Source organism: Rutilus rutilus (assembly GCF_951802725.1).
Source record: "Rutilus rutilus genome assembly, chromosome: 8".
Taxonomy (NCBI): domain Eukaryota; kingdom Metazoa; phylum Chordata; class Actinopteri; order Cypriniformes; family Leuciscidae; genus Rutilus; species Rutilus rutilus.
The window spans coordinates 21,820,999-21,842,825 of NC_140222.1; the positions used below are offsets into that span (position 1 = coordinate 21,820,999).

At 39.6% G+C, this 21,827-nt stretch overlaps 2 protein-coding genes across 5 annotated transcripts; both read left to right on the plus strand.

The window, feature by feature from the left end:
• The first annotated feature begins 267 nt into the window (after window positions 1–267).
• Window positions 268–11,099, plus strand: hyal2b (hyaluronidase 2b). 4 transcript variants are annotated; one of them, XM_084416846.1, is made up of 5 exons: window positions 268–371; window positions 2,181–2,268; window positions 4,000–4,990; window positions 9,436–9,525; window positions 10,343–11,099. In XM_084416846.1, exons 3-5 carry the CDS (start codon window positions 4,007–4,009, stop codon window positions 10,727–10,729), a joined length of 1,461 nt encoding a protein of 486 aa, XP_084272972.1. In that variant the 5' UTR covers window positions 268–371; window positions 2,181–2,268; window positions 4,000–4,006; the 3' UTR covers window positions 10,730–11,099. The 4 variants fall into 4 exon arrangements, with proteins under 4 accessions (XP_084272972.1, XP_084272973.1, XP_084272974.1 ...); XM_084416847.1 differs by lacking the exon at window positions 2,181–2,268; XM_084416848.1 differs by lacking the exons at window positions 268–371; window positions 2,181–2,268 and adding an exon at window positions 3,045–3,283 and having other exon boundaries at window positions 3,477–4,990.
• Window positions 11,100–15,570: 4,471 nt separating this feature from the next.
• abhd14a (abhydrolase domain containing 14A) lies at window positions 15,571–21,648 on the plus strand. The gene is made up of 5 exons (XM_084415765.1): window positions 15,571–15,707; window positions 16,049–16,317; window positions 17,503–17,618; window positions 18,749–18,984; window positions 19,065–21,648. Exons 2-5 carry the CDS (start codon window positions 16,049–16,051, stop codon window positions 19,245–19,247), a joined length of 804 nt encoding a protein of 267 aa, XP_084271891.1. The 5' UTR covers window positions 15,571–15,707; the 3' UTR covers window positions 19,248–21,648.
• The last annotated feature ends 179 nt before the right edge of the window (window positions 21,649–21,827 follow it).

Genomic DNA, 21,827 nt, shown 5'->3' on the forward strand with positions numbered 1-21,827 from the left:
CATCACTTTCGCAGTGATTTATTACTCTTGTAACTTCAGTTCTGCTCGGAGTCTTCTAGATCACCTTGGCAACCAGAACCAGGGGCTGCCTGGGGTCTCCTGCAGGGGCTGATCTGAGACCAGTCGAAACCACTCAAATCCAATCCTTTAACACGGTAGGATCAAAAGTCTGGCCGGGCGCCCGGATGGGTGAGACGGGCAGGAATGTGGGAGGTACAGGGGTGTGGGCTCTCCAAGATCAAAACTGAATACACAGCTGCTTTAAGAGAGACTCACAGAGACAGGCGAACTGAAGCAGGTGCACATCTAAATATAGAGAGACAACTGAGGACATCTGTCTGAGAGAGAGAGAGAGACAATCTTTAAGTACGGTGAGTAGGAGCAAGTGACATAGAAATTGTTAATTTAAACAACTTTTCTGAAGAAAAATGTTAAATGCAAGTTGTGTTTTTGGAGTAAACTACGTTTAAAAAAGAAATATATGAATGCAGTGCAGTATAGTAATATGGATATGGTCAAATATGGACCTGGTACAAATATACAAATTCGGTCATCATTTACTCACCCTCTTGTCATTCCATATGATTGTCCTTCTTTCATGGAACGCAAAAGGAGATGTTTGGCAGAATGTCCAGGCTGCTCATGGCCGTAATGAGTGAATTGAGATTTGAACTGTAAAGCTCCAAAATAATAATATGAAAATACCATAAAAGTGGTCAATGACTTAATATTCTTAAGTCTTTTAAAGGCTTATGATGAATTTGTGTGAGATTTCTTTATTTGTGTGAGTCATTTTAATTGACAGGATTTTCTGTCATCATAGTTGTGAAATCCCATTTACGCTTAGACATGTTTCCATCATGTTGCACTGAGTTTAATGTCAATGATGTTAAGGCTATCATATGGCTTCAGAAGACGTGAAATATAGATCACATGTTGTACGGATTACTTTTATGTCGTTTTTAGACCTCAACACCTCCAGTCCCCATTCACTTTCATTGTACACTAGAAAATATTGACCAGTTAAATTTTTGGGTGAATAGGTACTTTAAGCCATGATCAGTGTTATTGTTGTTATTATTAGTATCATTACTGTACTTTCTTATTGTTTATTAATATTTTGAAATTTTTATATTTTCAGTTTTTATTTGTTAAAGTTTCGATAATTTTTTCTATTTAGTTTTTATTTTATTTCAGTTTTAGTCAATTTACTTCAACTTAAAATAAATTAATGTGAAATTTTGCCTTCGCAATTAACTGAAAATACATTTGTTTTATATATTAGATTTTCTTCTGTTAAATTAAATAATTGTAAGTAGATTTTTTGTATTTTTAGTTTTACTTACAGCAGTGGCCGTGACAAGATGCGAAAGAAAGTATTTAAACATTAAGGAACAAACACCTGTCAAAGTCAGATGGCAAGGTTTTTTTTTTTTTTTTTACCTCATGTAATTAGACATTAGCAGTGAAAATCACTCACAGCTGTAAGATCTGCCTTCTGTTTATAAGAGGCTGTAAGGGTCTGTGTTGGCTCTTACAGTCCTTTTATTAGTACAAGATGTGTTTTAGGATTGAGGTATTCCGCCCGGAGCGGCGACACAGAATATCTGCCTCCTGCTGTGGTCAGAAGCAAACAAACACACGGCATTCGTCATTTGAGGGACGAATGCACTCAAAGTACTCGCCAATGCGCGTACATGAATATTTTTCATTCTCAACGAAGTACTGAAACTGTCCTAATACCAATTGTGATGTTTTCGTGACATCTGCCCTTCAAAGGGAGACATCAAAGGTGACCCCTTTGGTCTCCAGCTGTGGGTGGTTTTCCTTCTATCCGCGCCCTTCACTTTTCCTGCTAATGCAGACCTCAGAACCCCTATAGAAGTGACCGCAACTTGTCATTACGCCCATCTTCACTGTTACACATGGAAACGAGGTCTTTCTGGGAGGCCTTTATGTTCTGTAGGCGTCCTATAGGGATTCATAGTTTGAGCCTGAATAAGCTTTTGTTCTCGCCTGTGACCCCAGATCCCTACGAACATTAGCATCCGTAAAGAGCAAGTGGGTTTCTCACGGTGAAATGTGTGTGTGTGTGCGCGCAGTTAACTGTGGGATATTATGAGGTCCTAAGGTTGTTGCATCCTTCCGTTCAGTTGGTTCATTCGTGTGTATGTCATCAGTTTCAGGTGAGTCAGCACACAGGATGGTCCACCAATGCCACAGGAAACAGCTCTTCCCTGCAGTCAGCTGACTTCCTGCCTAACAAAGGTTAATGTCAGACAGTTCCACCAACACTATGGTGTTGTGCAATGCCATTTTTTTGGCTAATTTACAGTTTTAATGTACTGTTTAAAAAGTGAATATTTTAAATCTCATCTAGTTCGTTCACATGGCTAACTGGCTGTATTTAAGCTTTACGAATGTAGTGTATTAAGATCTATTAGAATTTATCAGTGTAACGGAATTCAAAAAGTACATGGTACTAACATGATACAAATGTCAAAAACTAGGTACTAACCTGGTAACGTTACCGTGTTAAAAAAAACAACGTAATATTACCTCAGGTCTGTTTGCTAGACAGTCATACACTATTTGCATACTCTAGTTACGCCATGTCATAAATAATAGGATAAATAAAACAAAGGAAGGTAAAGGCTGAAAAGAGAAACTCATTCTTCGCAATGATTTCGAAGTGAAATGTGATCTGTGTGTAATGGCTCTCGACTTCTGTTGATCTCTCAATCTCAGTTTAGTTGAGTCGGTTCAGTAGAAAAGCTTCTTCATCCCCAGCGGAGAAATACGGACAAAACCAACTCGCCATATAGGGGGGACCAGAGGGCACATTGTCGAGAACTCTGGTTGTACACCCAAAAGAACAACCTCGGTACCTTATATATATATATATATAAAAAAATCTTTAATAATATGTCGTATGATATTGAGTGGTCGCAAAACTTTACATTAAAGAATAGCGATTTGCGTCATTTATAACAACTCGCACCCCTCTACACACAACTATATGCATCAATCTTAGGGCCGAAATCCGCACACATTCAATCATTAATCCAGATGAGCCAGCTGAGCACGAGCGATACTCTCTGAACGCGTACGGGGCGTTTTAAGGCGTTGAAACAATGATAATAGACTGTTTTGTTTCGAAATAGCGATTGGGAGTTTATAGTTATGAGGTGTTGGCATCCGCTGGATATACGGATGGACGCTGCGTGGTAGTTTATGAGTGATCGGACCGGTGTGTTGAACGGGTTCAATCCGATCTATACAGGTCAGTGTTTCCTCTAATATATCACAGTTAGTTTGTGTAACAGTTAGTTTGTGTAACAGTTCCTAGAAATAAAAGAGGAAGCGATTTTGTAACGCACAGCTGTAACAATGAACCGAGTCGATTGTTTAAATTAAAGTTTGAATGTTCCATAGAATGTTAAAAATATGAATGTTTATTCTTTCCTTTCTTCTAGTTCGAATGCCAGAGCGGCGTACTAATAATGCCGATGTCATGGGTTCGATTCCGAGGAAACACATATACTTTTAAAATGTATATTTTAGAAGTATTTGATAAAAGTGTGGTGAATGTAAATGATCTCGTTTATTTCTATAAGTATAATGCAACAATGAATTAAACATGGCTATTTTAATGGTTCTAGTGGATATGGTTATTTAGCGTTGTTGTTGTTGTTGTATTAATAGAAAATCTCCTTCAGTTGATAGTTCCTGCTAAACTTACTTATGAACTTTATTACTGTTGGTAGAGCTTGGCATGAACAAAGCCAATATTATGGGTTTGATTCCCAGGCAACACCTGTTGTGATAAAATGTGCATTATAAATTTGTAGTCAGTTGCGTTGTGATAAAAGTTTGCAAAATTCATAGCTTAATGTACTTAGTTATGTGTGTAAATGCATGTATAATGTAACAATATTTGAACATACTTTAGGATATATGTAGTATTTTATTCATTTTAGTGGTTTTGTGTATTTTTAGGTCTGAAATGAGGAACATCACGCGTCTCTTTGGGACGACCCAACCTGAATGGGTCTCCTGTCTGCAACTATTGTTTTTGATACCCTTTTGGACCTGTTTAAAAGCACAGCAGTTAAAAAACACTAGATGGCCACTGTATTCTGGTAAGCCTTTGGTGTTGGCCTGGAACGCTCCTACTGAAGACTGTAGACCTCGACATGACGTCAACTTCCAGTTGGATCAGTTCCAAATAGTGGCGTCACCAAATGAGGGCTTCACCAAGCAAAATCTCACCATCTTCTATCATGACCGTTTGGGATTGTACCCATACTTTGAGGCAGGCGGCACTGCGGTCTACAGTGGCCTACCGCAGACCGCTAGTCTCACGCAACACCTAGAACGGATGTTGGATGGGCTCAAGAAGTATATCAAGGACCCGACAGCCAAAGGTCTCGCTGTGATCGACTGGGAAGAGTGGCGGCCCCTCTGGAAACGTAACTGGGGCACTAAAGAAATTTACCGCGAGCGTTCAAAACGGTTAGTCACTGAGAAAAACCCAACTTGGACTCCGGATCAGGTGGCCAAAGTGGCCCAGCAAGAGTTTGAGCTCTCTGCAAGAAAGTTCATGTTGGAGACTCTTCGATTGGCCAAGAGCTTACGGCCCCAGCAGCTTTGGGGCTTCTACCTCTTTCCTGACTGTTACAACCACAATTACCAAAATAACCAGAACTACACGGGACGCTGTCCGGATGTGGAGGTCTCCAGGAATGACGAACTGAAGTGGCTGTGGACGGAAAGTACAGCTTTGTTTCCTTCCATATACATGGTAAAACAACTGAAGGACAAACTGTCCGGACGGCAGTTCGTACGGAACCGGGTCAACGAGGGCATGAGGTTGGCGTCTGTTGGGAACGGGTCAGCCAGACCTGTGTTTGTCTACACACGGCCCACTTACGTTAGCACTACTCCAACTTCTAATGGCAACTCTCCTGAACTCCTGCCGCTGTCCGAGGTGAGATTCTTGTTAGGGTGTGTTTCTCTGTGTGGCAGTTTGATTTTCTTAAAAAAGGAGTGTTAAAACTGGACCATTGTGGGCGCCTCTTTGTTGAAGTTAACATGCACCATAAGTAGGCCTGCACAACATATTGGTAAGGTATTAGTTTTTTGTTTTTAATTTATTGGTATTGGCTGATATTGGACATATAATTATGTTCATTTCCTCTGTTTTTACATTTAGATTACCTCATTGAATGCTCACTGAAAGCAAAGGTAATATAATGTAAGAAGAAATGAGCATAAACAATTAAATATCCAATTAAAGATTTTCTAATATTAGCCGAAATGGTACCGATATGTACCTCACAATCTAGTGAATAGTCATTTAGTTGGTTTTAATCAAAAGGGAAATCACTTATTCTAGGTTCATCCCCTTAAGTAACCTGAGGTCAGTTTTTGTAGAGTTCGACTGTACGGCACCAAAATATTTGAGGCAATTCCTGCAGAAGCAAAAACCCATTTAATGCCAAAAGCTACATGTGACCCAGCTGAACAGATCTTTGTGATGGCCTGTTGTCCTCCGAGACCGTGAAGGAAGTTCAGCTGTTTCTGAGATGGTCATATTTCAGGAGTGCGATGTCATGGGGTGTTTCTCTTGGCGTTGAGCAACGTTCCCAATGGGGGATATAGGTGCAGAGAACTTAAGCACACTGATATATGTCACAGCTTGTCCTAAATATAGCATGCAGAATCTTCTCAGCTTTCTGGAGACAAAGACTCATCTGTGTTCCTCATCGAGTCTCGTTGGCTCTGTAGAACAAATACCACAATGCCATCAGCAGCTGACACGTGAGGCCCTGAGGTTTACTGAATCTGTTACTGTATTCTGGTCAACACCCTGGTTTGCTCTTTCTGATTGAAAAAAAAACAACAACATTTAATCAGTTTTGGAGCATAAGCGTCAGTTAAGATCAGTGAGATCTTTTTCTTAGTCTTTTGTTCTTTGATTAACATTGATACAGACAGCAGCAGGCATATTAGGCTGTTGTCCCTTTAAGACCGAATGCACTGATCCAATATAATGTAACGTGTGCATTCTTTCTCAACTATTTACGTTCACTTAAGACATAACCGACTGTGTTTATGAGGATTTTTTGACACAGTTTTGTGCGTATTATTCAGTTTAAGCGCAAGAAGACTCTAAAGAGAACTCTATATCAAAGGCGTCTGATTGTGCCCGGCACAGAAAAGAGCACACGAGTGCCAAATTGAGTTCTCTTTTGCGTCTTCTTGCACTTGAATGGTTTAAAACCACATTAAAATGCGCACACAGGAATCGGTAAGCGGAATCAATTTTTATTATACAACAATTATCCGATTCTAGAATTGGAATCGATTTTCTATTCCAAACCCTAATCAGTGGCATGTCTCATTTGTTTGCCATGCTGAACTGCAACACACCAACACATGAGGAACTGTGACGTTAAAGGGATAGTTCAGGATTTTAGACATGAATCTCTATAGCTTCCCCATAAGCAGTGTGGTGCATTGACCATGACTTACCCCCGACAGCGTCCTGTGAGCCGAGCTCCGGTCCAGTTTTGGTCAAGATGAAATTAGTCCGGCAAGTTTGCTGGGGTCACGGCAATAAAGCTTTTTTCTTCTCAAATCAATATGTGTTCAAAAGAGTGATATATTTGCAGCACAAAACCGCTGTCTATGGAGAGGTCAGACCTCGTAATGGCTTGGCACTATTTTCTCCCCTGTCATATCACTGCGCGCTGCCGCTACCTACAGCCAGCTGCGAGCTGCGCAGGCGCACACCACTTTTTCAGTTGTTCGGCAGTGTTTACAGCAGTGTTTACGTGCTCAGAACAGCTACACGAACGAGCTAACATAGCTACTCACCAAGAGCGATCAGTTTGTACAAGCTTTGTAGAAAATGGTGCGGACTTGTGACTATCCGGACTGTACAAACAAAGATGTGGCGCTTTCTCCTCACACATTTCAAAGATTTCCTGTGGCAGATGTTGCTCTGAGGCGACTTTGGCTCATTGCTCTGGGCTTCAAATATCCTTTTGGCTGTGTGTCGAAGTCAATGTTGTCATCGTCGCTGCTGTAGTCAGACATGTTATCGTTCTCTTTACGAGCTGTAAACAAAGTGACACGTGCGCGGCTCCCAGCTGGCTGTAGGTAGCGGCAGCGCGCAGTGATATGACGGGGAAGAAAATAGTGCCAAGCCATTACGAGGTCTGACCTCTCCATAGACAGCGGTTTTGTGCTGCAAATATATCACTCTTTTGAGCACATATTGATTTGAGAAGAAAAAAGCTTTATTGCCGTGACCCCAGCAAACTTGCCGGACTAATTTCATCTTGACCAAAACTGGACCGGAGCTCGGCTCACAGGACGCTGTCGGGGGTAAGTCATGGTCAATGCACCACACTGCTTATGGGGAAGCTATAGAGATTCATGTCTAAAATCCTGAACTATCCCTTTAACAACAGATTTACAAACTAACAGTTGATTTGGACAGCTACTCTTACATGAAACGCATGCAGAGAATATCCGTCGACAGAAGCGTACATTATAGGATCTCTGTTTTACGTTGTTGTTTTTTTCCAAGCCATATTATAGATGCCTTGTCAGATGTTATATTAAACGGATACTACACTTTTTTTGGAAATGACGCAGCGCCTGAAAATAGTCCTCAGCTCGGTAACTTCCAACGTGACCGGGACTAAGTTTGTCTAACCTATTAGACCTATTTTCAGGTGCTGCGTCATATCATTACGCCTGCTGGACTCATGGTACGGCAGCAAAGTTTCTTGATTATTACACAGGAATGAGGGTATAGTTCCTAGCCATATCAGCCTAGAAAATCGCAACTTTACATTTTCCGTCGGTCTTAGTACACGGTTTAACTACAGAAGAGTCAAGTTTTAAATAGGAAAAATATCGAAACTCTTTGGTCATTTTTTTTTGAGAGAGATGCTAATGGTCTTGTCCAATTCAATGATCTATGCTAAGCTATGCTAAAAGTGGTCTGGCTGAATGGATTCGAAAACGGTAAAACTCAACTGTTTAAAGGAGAACTCCGGTCAATTTTAACATTGAGCTCATTTTTTTTGTACATTTGGAGTGCTGTCAATACAGAGAACAACGACAAAAATCGGTGTTGCCTACACAGTGTTATCCTCTTTTTAAAATTTGCACCCTGTTGACTTCAATGGGGCAATATTTAAACCTGCTTTTAGCCTCTTAACATCCTTGATGTGTCATTACAAGTGCACAGGTCATGTGAGTGATTCCTTCTGAGTGAACGCGAGTTAATCTGACTGCAGTAGATGTGAAAGATAGGGATAAAAATGATGTTTATTCAGCCAGCGCAAATACCTGTATTTACATCCTGTTTTCGGTCGAAGTCCATAGTAATCGATTGTCGAGTTCACGCGCATTGGTTTAGTACCTATGATCACGCGCGTGAACTCGACAATCGATTACTATGGACTTCGACCGAAAACAGGATGTAAATACAGGTATTTGCGCTGGCTGAATAAACATCATTTTTATCCCTATCTTTCACATCTACTGCAGTCAGATTGACTCGCGTTCACTCAGAAGGAATCACTCACATGACCTGTGCACTTGTAATGACACATCAAGGATGTTAAGAGGCTAAAAGCAGGTTTAAATATTGCCCCATTGAAGTCAACAGGGTGCAAATTGTAAAAAGAGGATAACACTGTGTAGGCAACACCGATTTTTGTCGTTGTTCTCTGTATTGACAGCACTCCAAATGTACAAAAAAATGAGCTCAATGTTAAAACTGACCGGAGTTCTCCTTTAACTCTGGGGGAGTTGTAAAATGAGCCTATTTCCAAAAAAAGTGGAGTATCCCTTTAACCGCAGTATAAGTGTGTGTCGAACCATGGGTTGAGAACAGTACGGTTTTTAAAATGTATTTATTTTTTACTTATATTTTACCTGTTACACCCCAGTCTCACAGAGCAAGTCATTTATTTATTTATTTATTTATTTATCAAGAGTTTGGATCAGTGTCTGTGGAACGAGAGGTGAAGTATTTCAACAAAAGCCAATAAATGAAAGAGTGATTGTCATTCATCAGTGACACAATGAAAGGGTCAAGACAAAGTGTTTGGTCAAGAAAGAGAAGAATAAACTCTTTGTCTTTCTTCGCCGATGTCACTTGCCACAAATATACAAATAGCAGAACAATTAACAAATACGCACTTGGACAAACTATTCACAAACACTCTCAAGAGCCTCACTGTTTGGAGTTAATTTGCTGATGGAATTATTTTTCCATTACTGAAAGCCACACACACACGTTCAGTGACGCATGAAGTGTTATCTAAAACACGTGTTTTGTTTCCTGATCAGATCATAATATTTGGGTTCAGATGAATTCTGATTTCTTTCTGTCTTCTCTTTGCGCAGATGGATCTGGTGTCGACTATCGGCGAGAGCGTGGCGTTGGGTGTAGCGGGCGTGATCCTCTGGGGTGACTCCAACTATGCTAGCAGTCAAGTACGTTTGTGTCCTAATCAGGGTGTTTACTCATCTTCACATAAATTGACTTTAGGGATTGACCGATGATTATTAAAATTCAGGGTGAAATGTAAGGAAGGGATCATGTACAATGAGTCGATTATCCCAAAATATACCCACTTACAGGTGGATGGGTCTTGTATGATCTTAGTGGAGTATATATGTAATATAATAAATAATTTTTATATATATGTGTGTATATCTATGTATTAGTGTTGTCAAAAGTACCGACGACTTTACCAAGTCGGTACTGAAATGTAAAAAATGTGACGATACCAGCATTTCCCTCTAGCATTTTGAGCGCTGTTGAACGGATTCTTAAACACCTCTGAATGATTAGCCATTGCGTTCACACGCTTGTGATTGGCTACAATTATCAAGCGCGTGAACACAATGGCCAATCAGAGATATATATGTTAAGTACATGAACACAATGGCCAATCAGAGGTGTTTAAGAATCCGTTCAACAGCGCTCAAAATGCTAGAGGGAAATGCTGGTATTGTCACATTTGTTAAATTTCCGGAAGTCGGTACTTTTGACAACACTAGTATGTATGTGTATATAAAATGAAGTGTTTAATTATATAAATATTAAATTGCATATTAAATTTTAAAAAATGATTGAAAACAGAAAATTACATTATAAGCTATCAGTGGATTTCTTTTATTATGCCGATGTAAAAGTTGGCATGAAATGATTAAAAAATTGGCCATTTAATCGTCCTAGGAGTTAGTGATTGCAATAGATGTTGGTCTGATTTACAAGTCGTAACTGATTTCTCCTCACACCTTCCAGGCGGTTTGTTCGAATCTTAATGAATACCTGCGAGGGCCGTTGGGTCGTTACCTGCTTAACGTGACGTCGGCCGCCGAGCAGTGCAGCCGAAACCTCTGTGGAATGCGCGGTCGCTGCCTTCGCAAACACTCCGACACGGACACCTACCTGCATCTCAGTCCAAACACACACAGCATAGAGCGCCAAGGAAACACGCTAAAGGTTTTGGGCCGGATGGGACCAGAAGAACTGAGCCGCTTGCAGGACGAGTTCCAGTGTCAGTGCTACAACGGGTTCTTGGGCGACGACTGTGGCCGAAGTGTGGCTGGGAACAGAGCGACGGCTGTCTGGACCACCTTTATGCAAGTTCTGCTGTTACCGCTTTTCTTGATGGGGTTCCTACACTGAGGAGTTCGACAAAACCGATTTGAGAGCAAACGCCGGACCTTCTCTTCAAGAGATGCGCGACGTTGACTGCAGGAAGGCCCTTCGTTCGCTAGAAGTCGAAAGAGGACACAATTGGAGCAGTTGAAAACACACAAGCTAACTCTGTGGACTAAATGTGCAGCACAGTGGCAGCTCAGTGTGGTCCTGTTTGAGGAGATCGCCCCCTGCTGCATGGGAGGCTGAACTGCGGCTGGTGAAATTATGTTTGTTTTTTTTAGCTAGAAATTATGTTTGTGTGTGAAAGTCTTATCGTGTTTGTGTACTTTTTTTCATAAAAAATAATTGATGTGGTGGTTTCAGCTGTATGGAGCCCCGCACATGACATGCGGGGGAAGAAATATGTATATAGTGGCCACAAATTATCAATTTACTAATACATCAGCACGTCTTACTAATTTGTTCCCTCATTTCGTGCGCACAATATAATAATTCGCTCCCTTGTTTTACTAAATCGTGACAACGCTGTACTTATTTGTTCCCTTGTTTTAGTCAGATCAAAACAAGAAAAATAATTAGTTCAACTAAAACAAGAGAACTGATTCTTAATTTGTGGCCATGATATATATATTTTTGTCTGCATGTCCTGTGCTGGGTTCCGTATAGCTGTCATTCGAGACATTTTACTACTTTGCCTTCTTTACACCTCTGCACAAAACCAGTTGTGACCTTATTTCTGTTGTGCGCCACATGACCAGCTCCTTAAAAGGGACACATGTTGCTACTTGCAACGCTGCTGCCTCCATTAAAACCTCATTTGAACTCAATGTCATGAAACCTGCTTTCTGTCTCACATTTCACTCCAAAATTAAAAAGAAACCAGAGAAATTACATTTTGCATAAGGAAAAATAAACCTGTTTTGGGATTTTTATTTGTATTTTCTTGTAAGTTATGCATTTTTCTCCCAGAAACGAATTGTTTTTAAAGGAACACTCCACCGTTTTTTGAAATAGGGCTTATTCACCTTCTTTCCTACATTTAGATAGGTGGGCAAATGCATTTTTGTCTCAGTGCATGCATTGTTTTAGTTTGACAGGGTCGGCGCTAGCTTAGCTTAGCATAATGAATGGAATCCTTTGTTGCCAGCTAGCATGTCCTGAGTAAAAGTGATATAAAAAAAAAAAAAACACCTAATTACTTCTTGTGGCCTGCGTATTCACAACAAGTACAAATAGTTAACACTAGGTGATTTCCTAGGCAGATATTGACTTATATATTAAGGACTATATTAGGGGGAAGCACTGCTACTTGGGCGTGATATCTCTGAGCCCAAGTAGCAGTGCTTCGCCTGTGCTTCCCCCTAATATAGTCCCATGTCAATATCTGCATAGGAAATCGCCTAGTGTTAATCTGCATCGCTATTTGTACTCGTTGTGAATACGCAGGCCACAAGAAGTTATTAGGTGGTTTTTTTTTTATTTTTTAGATCACTTTTACTCAGGACATGGTAGCTGGCAACAAAGGATTCCATTCATTATGCTAAGCTAAGCTAGCGCCGACCCTGTCAAACTAAAACAATGCATGCACTGAGACAAAAATGCATTTGCCCACCTATCTAACTGTAGGAAAGAAGGTGAATAAGCCCTATTTCAAAAAACGGTGGAGTGTTCCTTTAAGTCTCGCTCTTCTCAATGTGATTCTCATTATAGCAATGCATTCGTTTTATTACAGTAAATAGATAATCATGATGTTTTTTATTTATTTAAATCATAATAGATTAAAGGCAGTACAACAAATAATACCATAAGGTATAAAATCACTTTTTTTTATATATATATTATTCTATAAATTAATACATTTTAATGAATTTTTACAGTAATAAAGATTAGAAATCATTGCATTACAGTTATGCGATTTGCTTAATTATCAAACAATGTCACAAAAGATCTTGGTCCTAATAATAGGTTTATTATATGCTAAATAAAAGTTTTTGTCATTTATTTTATTTTGATTTTGGGGTGAAATATGACCTCGGACATGATCTTAACAGGTTTTCTTAAACTGCTGGATAGTGAGGGTTTTTTGTGAATCTTCTGCCAAAAAACATTAATGTAAATGTCAGCATGTGGTTCACAGAAGCTTAGATGCCTTCTATTGTTCTGCCTTAGGTTGCACACAACTATTTTCAGACTGGATTTCCCCCCTTAATTGCTGAACTTTGCATTTCTATTCTTTATTTGTGTGGGATAAATCGGAAAGGGTTTATTTGTGTATGTTCAGCGTGAGTTTGTTTGATCATCAGCAAAACTGTAGATCTGTGTTGTTGTTTTCTTCTGTTGTTAGTGCCTTTAAAGGCATAGTTCATCCCCAAAATTAAAATTCTGACATTTATTCACCGTTATGATATTTCCAAACCTCTTTGACTTGCTTTCTTGTCCGGATAAGTAAATATTGACAGAAACTAAATTTTGGGGGTGAACAATCCCTTTAATTGAAAGGAACCTCACTGAAACATTTTTATTTTTCATACCAGAATTACCAAATTTGTATACCAAATTCTGCTTGTGCCGTCTAGATTGTTTGGTGACTGAGTCAAGTGAAATGTGTGTTTGTTTTATATTTTTACAATAAATCTTATATTTAAAAGCTTGAATTTGTCATGAACTTTTGGAAAGTAACTCCAGAGAGTCTAAAACCATGTTGAAAATATGGGATTTGTCTCATTTAAACATGAAAACTTGATCTTTTAGGAAAGTGCCTTTACATTTGGCAAAAATAGATTATTCTTTTTTTTATTAAAAAACAAACAAGCAAACCCAGCCCAGATGAGAAAAAGAAGCGCTAAAATGTAACGCATTACACAAAAAAAGTAACTAAGTACCGCAATTAGTTACTTTTTTAATGCAATATTGTATTGCATTACTTTTTAAAGTAACTTTCCCTTTGCCCTCATCCTTACTAGCTAGTTCACTTTTCCTCTAGTTTCTTTCCACCCCTTGGTTTCTTGTTTTCTAGGTCCTGTTCCACTTCTAAGGGGGCTGTCGAACGGTGCCAGAGGAAACATTATGGGCTGGCAGCACAGAGAATGCCTTGTGTTATAACTCGAACCAGACATCCAGTCTCCTTGTAGTCTCTCCCCCCTCTTCTCCGACCCCCAGTGGGGCTTTCCGTTTGGATCTTCCTGTGTTTTCTGGTATGTGTGAATAATACTGGAATCTGTGGCTCAGACTGTTGAGAATCACACTGCAATATGGAGTCCACGTGTCTTAGTGAATACGTCATCGGTGCGATATTATGTAAGGTTTGGTTTGAAGAATGGTACATTTTTCTCTTTATTTGACTAGAATAGAAATTAAAACAAAAAATTAAATTAAATTTTTTTGTTTTCTATTGTAATACTGTATTCAAGGCCTGCTATATACTGTATTACCCCGGTAGATGTCCAAAAACATGGTATTACTATGTCCAAAATACCGTGGTACCTTTTATTAGTGTTTTTAAAACAAAAGGTGGTACTATGTTATAACAGTAGCATGCATTTAGCGTTACTATAGTAAAATTGAGTCGTCTTATACATGCAGACTGAGGCCGTAACTGGAAATGGTGATGCAAAACCTATGAGAAAAATGATATATTTTAAATGCTTTTGCATTCTTTTGCGTTCCCCTCGCTTGCAAAAGCATTGAAATCAAAATTTTCTCATTTTCTGCCCATCATTACTTTGTCCCTTTGGGGCTGCATACGTTTCCAAATGTGTAGTAACATGCCATAATATTATGAGATTTCGTTTTGCAACAACTGAAAGATGTCCAAGGAAAGATTAGCTTTTTTTTTAATTGAAATTTAATAAGAACAAAACATATTGTACATACAAGAGTACATATAACCACATGTCAGGGGTAAGAAAAATTTGGTTTCCAAATATATTTTAACATTAATTTTATATTGTTAGAAATTTGATTGTTTCATTCCTTTTGATTTTATGAATGTAGTAACAGGCAATTATAATAATTAAATCAAATATCAACAAGATTTTAGCACCATCAAATAAAAAACATTTTAGCATAACATTATCATCTACAAAGTTAACATGAATCATAGCTTTTCTTTCTACGTAATTGATTTTTTTTCCAAAACATTTGTGTCTTGGGAAGCTCCCAAAATAAATGATTAATAGTCTCAGGGGAAATTTGTACAAAAAAACAACAACAACAAAACAAATTAAAGCGCTGTGCCACAAGTGATTTAACTGGGTCAACTCGATGGAAAATTTTATATCAAACCTCTTTCACTTTATGAGGTGTGTCATCCAAATTTTACTCCAGTCAAGATGTTTTTTTAAAAAAATAGAGAATTCCAGTGATTAGTAACAACTAAAAGTATTATACTTTTAGATTGAAGAAGGGAACGCACGAAAATATTATTACATCCAGAACTTGTGAAATCCTTGCCCTGCAACTTGATACAAGAAGTAAATTCTTCAACTGTTTGTATAACAGTTATATAATAAAGTAATAATAAAGTATAATTATTATTACATTCTAATAGCCTCATATATATTCTTTTGGAATTGCTTGTAAAACCAAAAGATGTTGGATGGGATCAACTGAAAAGTTATAAATATGACAAAAAAAAAGAAAAAAAAAATCTGTATAATTGTATAAAATGCCAATATTTTTGCTAAACTGTTTAACCCAAATAATTACCTTTTTAAAAATTCTCAAAAAATATTGATTCGTTTCTAACCCTTACATATCTATTATTCCAAATGGTACTTTTAATGGGGGAGAAGTTGTGGAAAGATAAACTTATAATCACAGGACTGAACACAACACTCAAACGGAACCATCGCACACGTTCACGTGTTTCCACACGGAACTATTATTGTGTGTGACGCATTAACGCTGCTCTGCTGCTCACTACGTGCGAATAATGGTCTATCTCAAACTTTCAGGCATCCATCGATTATTGGATATTTACATTATTTCTTACATTTTTTAGGTACGTACTAAACGCGCGACACAGCTCTTATATTTGGTATACATCGGCAGGTTGGTTAGAGCTGCAGTGCGTCTGCGCACTTTATATGATTGACGTTACTTGGATGTAGACTTTTATGCATTAACAGCAAATTACAAATATGCATGCTTTATTTTAATATTCAAGTATTTTATATATTCGGATATTGCATTTAAGGTATTTTCATGTATTTTTTAAATGTCCACCGGTTAAAATGGAGTCTGGTTGTTTAATCTGCTGTGATTAATGAGATTAATGTGTCCTCCTCGTGTCATCTTGTTAAACCGAGTGTTGATGTTGTAATTAAATGGGTTTCCATGCAGATGATGAATTTCTTCCGCAACCGTCTGGTGGTTCTGGGGCTGGTGTTACTGGCCACGGTGCTGCTGTATCTGCTGCTGCCCTCCATCCGGCAGGGGAGCATGGAACCGTCTCTGGAGGTGCAGCAGCGGATGGGTCTGATGCCCGCCTCTCCTCCTCCGCCGTCCGGCATCAACATCACGGTCAGGACCGGGCAGCTGCCCGGGGACCCGCCGCTCTTCTTCCGGGAGGCTCTACCCGTGGACAGCGCCGGACGACAGATACTGCCCAGGTCATTTTAATTCCACAGTTATAAAACAGCTAGTGAACTGCCTAGATAAAACAGCAATTTTGGCACGTTCCTACGTGTACAAATTGACGCAATAGACGAAAAGCTCTATACACAGAATATTAAAACTGACTCGTTCCTCAGTTTGTGACGAATAAAAATCGAATGGCTTTGTACCAGAATAAAAACCTTAAGTTACACTTTATGTGTTCGTGTTATAGTGTAATTATACATTTAAGTACTGAGTAACAACAATTAACTACCGCCTGGTTTCACAGACAGGGCTTAGATTAAGCCAGGATTAGGACTTAGTTTTAATCAGGACATTTAAGTAGCTTTAATAAACGTACCTTAGAAAAAAACATTACTGGTGTGCATCTTGAGGCAAAACAATGGCACTGATATATTTTAAGATCTGTCAGGTCAAGTTGCTTTCAGTTAAAACTGTTTTAGTCTGGGACTAGGTTTAAGACTTGTCTGTGAAACTGGGGGCTAAACGTGCAATTGTCAGAAAAAAAGGCAGAATTGTGACTAGAAAAACTTCCGGAAACTTCCAGACCTTGCCCCTTTTAGACTTCCTTTGTAAAAGTGTTTCACAATAGCGATATTTTGCATGCAAAACAGGTTTATCATTTATTGTCAATAGCACAGAGATGTACGTAGCACAGCTCACACACAGTGCAGTACTAACATCAGCATGAAACGGAAATTCCCCCTATTAATTTTCTTAATGCATGTTATTGATATTATTGCGAACGATTCATCCATGCATGTTCTTTTTTTTTTTTTTATGGGAATTTTTCATCAAAATGTTACATGATGTTCTGGTGAATTGTCAGACTTCTCTCTGGTGACTTATGCCAGATTTCTTCAGTCATTTAGTCCACATAAACCTGCCCCTTTTTTACAATCGACTGCAAGTTTGCATTCCGATCCATCCAATCAACTAATGGATACAACCAAGTCCCCGTCCTACTTTCTTTTCTTTTTTTCACGATAGTTTTTGATAATCTGTTTATGTCACACTACATAAGAAAAGATCTGTCGCTACTGAATGTGGTATTTTAATGGAAACTGTGTGGTAACCATGGTAATTTCCAAACTTGCTAAATTCTGCAAATAAATATTTTGATTCCATATGACCTATTGTTATGCTGAGTTTCAGTAAGTGTATCTTCTCGTCCTCAGGCTGCAGATGGTGCTGCTTCATGGTCAGGCCTTCACCTCTAAGACCTGGGAGGAGTTGGGCACCCTCAGCCTACTGGCGTCCAACGGGTACCAGGCCCTCGCGCTCGACCTGCCCGGTATGAGCTCTGTAAACTTATAAGTAGGGCTGCCCCATAATAGTCAACTAAACGTTAGTCGACAAGAAGAGGCTTAGTCGACCAAAATTTCATTAGTCAGTAATAAATCTCCACAGGAAGTGGCGAAGTCACACGTCCGTGAGGGACAGATCATTAATGGCGGTTCCTTGTGGTAATTACAGTTTGATGGGCGGGAAATCCAAACGTTCGCCTATCATCTATCAAACTCAAATATGGCTTATCATTTGAAACATGCAAGTTGTAGAAACTACACGGCCGCTCGCTCTAACGTTAACCTAGATAAAGGTGCGCTATTATAAGGTGCGTATCCAAGTGTTTGTTCAGACTGCATGACACGCAGACATCCGGCGCGTCACTCTTTTTTACTGGTTTTTGTGCCGATAACAGCAGAAACAACTTAAAATTCTCTGTCATTTTTGTTCATACAGATAAGAGTAATGCATCATTCGAAACTTTTTATTCGTGTAAACTCACAGTTACAACAAAACGTTGTGCTTTTGTAAAATAAAGAAAACAAATAGGATGCGCTTTCTGCCATTTCGGTTTTCGTGAACTGGAACGCGTCACAAAAATCAACTGAAACTCAACGTATAGGCTACTTGCCTCACAGACATGAGAAATATATCTATAGAAAGCTCAAAATATCTACTTTTGGACAAACCAATTCAAATCGAAATCAAATACTCTCTGATTATGTAATCTATATGAAAGGTGCATTTCTCTCTAAAGGCGCGTTCACTAGGCTACTGCGGAGAAGGCGAGTCAGCATCGTCAACTTCATATTTGCAGCCGACACTAATCGTTTATTAGTAAATCATTAAAATGTCTCCTTGCTCACACTGACATTGCCCGACACATTCATAATCATTACTTTTGCCAGTGCTTTCTGGAAAGCTTAATGCGTGCACTTGAGCGCGGAATATATTACGCCTCTATTAAACGTTCATTATGGTTTAGCATTCCCCAGTACATATTTAAGTAATTAAATTAATATAAACATGCGATTAGTTGACTAATAGCCTAAATAGACGACTACTAGTCGACTAGAAAAATCTTTAGTCATTACTTTATTAATGTTCTTGATATGTAACCGACTCGTTCCTCCTCAGGTTTCGGGAACTCTCCAGATTCAGAGTCGGTAAAGTCGGATCAGAGCCGCGTGGACCTGCTAAAGCGTTTTCTGGAAGCTCTGGGCGTGCGAGCACCGGTGTTACTGAGCCCGTCTATGAGCGGCCATTACGCCCTGCCGTTCCTCCAGAAACACAGCGCCCAGCTGCACGGCTTTGTGCCCATCGCCCCCGTGGGCACCCGCGGCATCACCCCACAGCAGTACCGCGACATCCAGGTGCCGTGTTTCTTTCTAATCATCTCATACTTAGGAATTCCTTGACCTGTTTTAACTCTCACTTCCTGTATGTATGACAGACTCCAACGCTGATCATATATGGGGAGTTAGACACCAACCTGGGCGCCCAATCGCATAAGAACCTGATTCAGCTGCCCCATCACACCGCGGTGAAGCTGGCGGGAGCACGACACGCCTGTTACATGGACAAACCCCGCGAGTTCCACCGCGCTCTGCTCGACTTCCTCAGCAAGCTCGACTGAGGGACGGAACGAGTCAAACGATTGTGTGGGAAAGACTACTAGAAGAAAAAGAGAGACGCGAGAAAAGAAAATGATGAACAGGGCTGTGGTGTAGCTGTAAATCCAGTCCTGAAACCTAAAACACCGGAACGTTCTATCACGCATCTGTCCATCCACATCAACTCACTCCTTATTATTTCCCTTTTGTTAATATATATAAAACAATCAAATCTTCTGCAGGATTACTATAGGACAGCTTCTTTTGTAGATTGTAAACATCTTCTTTTATAGGTTTCTACACTGTTGCCATGGATCCCTCTTGTTTTTACTGTTGTTACTTTAACAGCCTGCCTAAAGGTTGTTATGGTTTCCAGTCTGAGGGTTGTTCTGTAATGCAGTTCCCATGGTTTCCAGTCTTGAGAGGTGTTCTGTAATGCAGCTGCCATGATTTCCAGTCTTGAGGGGTGTTCTTTAATGCAGTTCCCATGGTTTCCAGTCTGAGGGTTGTTCTGTAATGCAGTTCCCATGGTTTCCAGTCTTGAGGGGTGTTCTGTAATGCAGCTGCCATGGTTTCCAGTCTGAGGGATGTTCCTGTAACACAATCGTCATGATTTCCAGTCTGAGATTTATTCCATAACACTGTCACCATGGTTTCTGGTCTGACGGATGTTCCTGTAACACAGTTGACATGGGTTCCTTTCCTAGGGTCTGATGGTTTCTAGTCTGACAGTAGCTCCAATAACATGGTTGCCATGGTTTCCAGACCGAGAAATGTTCTTGTAAATCTGTTGCCATGGTTTACAGTCTGACAGTTGTTCCTGTAACATGGTTGCCATGGTTTCCAGGCTGAGACATCTTCCTGTAAATCAGTTGCCATGGTTTCCAGTCTGACAGTTGTTCCTATAACACAGTTGCCATGGTTTCCAGTCTGACAGTTGTTCCTATAACACAGTTGCCATGGTTTCCAGTCTGACAGTTGCTCCAATAACATGGTTGCCATGGTTTCCAGTCTGCCAGTTGTTCCTATAACACAGTTGCCATGGTTTCCAGTCAGACAGTTGTTCCTGTAACATGGTTTTCGGGCTGATGAATGTTCCTGTAAATCAGTTGCCATGGTTTCCAGTCTGACAGTTTCTCCAATAACATGGTTTCCAATCTGACAGTTGTTCCTATAACACAGTTACCATGATTTCCAGCCTGACAGTTGCTCCAATAACATGGTTGCCATGGTTTCCAGTCTGACAGTTGTTCCTATAACACAGTTGCTATGGTTTCCAGTCTGACAGTTGTTCCTATAACAGTTGCCAAGGTTTCCAGTCTGACAGTTGTTCCTATAACACAGTTACCATGATTTCCAGCCTGACAGTTGCTCCAATAACATGGTTGCCATGGTTTCCAGTCTGACAGTTGTTCCTATAACACAGTTGCTATGGTTTCCAGTCTGACAGTTGTTCCTATAACAGTTGCCAAGGTTTCCAGTCTGACAGTTGTTCCTATAACACAGTTGCCATGGTTTCCAATCTGACAGTGGCTCCAATAACATGGTTCCCATGGTTTCCACCCTGAGGATTGTTCCTGTAACTCAGCTGCCATGTTTTCTGGTCGTGGGCTGTTCCTATTGTAATGTTGCCATGGTTTCCTGTCTGAGGGTTGTTCTTATAATACGACTGCCATGGTTTCCTGTAACAGCAAGAGTCACATAATGCCAAAAATCATTGTCATATATAACCCTCCATCTCAAATTCGCTTGACAGGAAACTGGAGTCTTCAATCCCACAAGAACATCTCAGAGAAGAAAACGGTATTTGTCATTTTCGGTTCGTATATGTTTGTTTTATCGTTGAGTGAAGTCCAGAGTGTTCACACCAGCAGTTGGCACATACGTATCACTGAATGTAGCATGTTAATGTGTGGATGACTCACTATACAGTTTTAGATGCTCAAAAACAGAGAGAAAGGTTGCAGTATTGGATGCCTGTCATGCCTGTAAATTTAATTTTTCATTATCAGTAGTTGCCAGATTTGAACTGGCAGTGGTTTAGTCCTCGCAATAAAAGAGAATTTCCTGAGACTGCAGAGAAGAAAAATTGTTCATTAAATGATAGCGGTATTACATTACTAGACCTAAAAATGTAGGTTTTCATTACATATTTATTATTTATTGCTTAAAGCTTCTACATGACAGAAACTGTAATGTGTGTGGTATTTATGTGCTGTGGTCTGTTGTTTTTTGTTTTGTTTATAGCTTGTAAATATGAATATGTTGTAGAGGACAGCGAGGCACATTTGACCTGTGAATATTTCAGACATCCCAAATCTTCAACCTGAAGGAATTTGTCATTGGGACTGAATTCAGATTCCTGTGTGCATGAACCATCAAACATGCTTTTGTTCAATGCAAAATAAAATTCTTTAACATTGAGGTTTTGCGTTTGTGATTTAATGGACATGCACACGAGATGCGTCCAAAAATTGTAAGTGGTCTGTCATCTGTAATGTAGTTAAAACCACTCCATTTTAACTGGCTTATTCATGAACACCCTATTAGGGCTTCAAAGTTCAAGTGTACTGAATTAAGTCAAGCCCTGCATCCGAAATCGA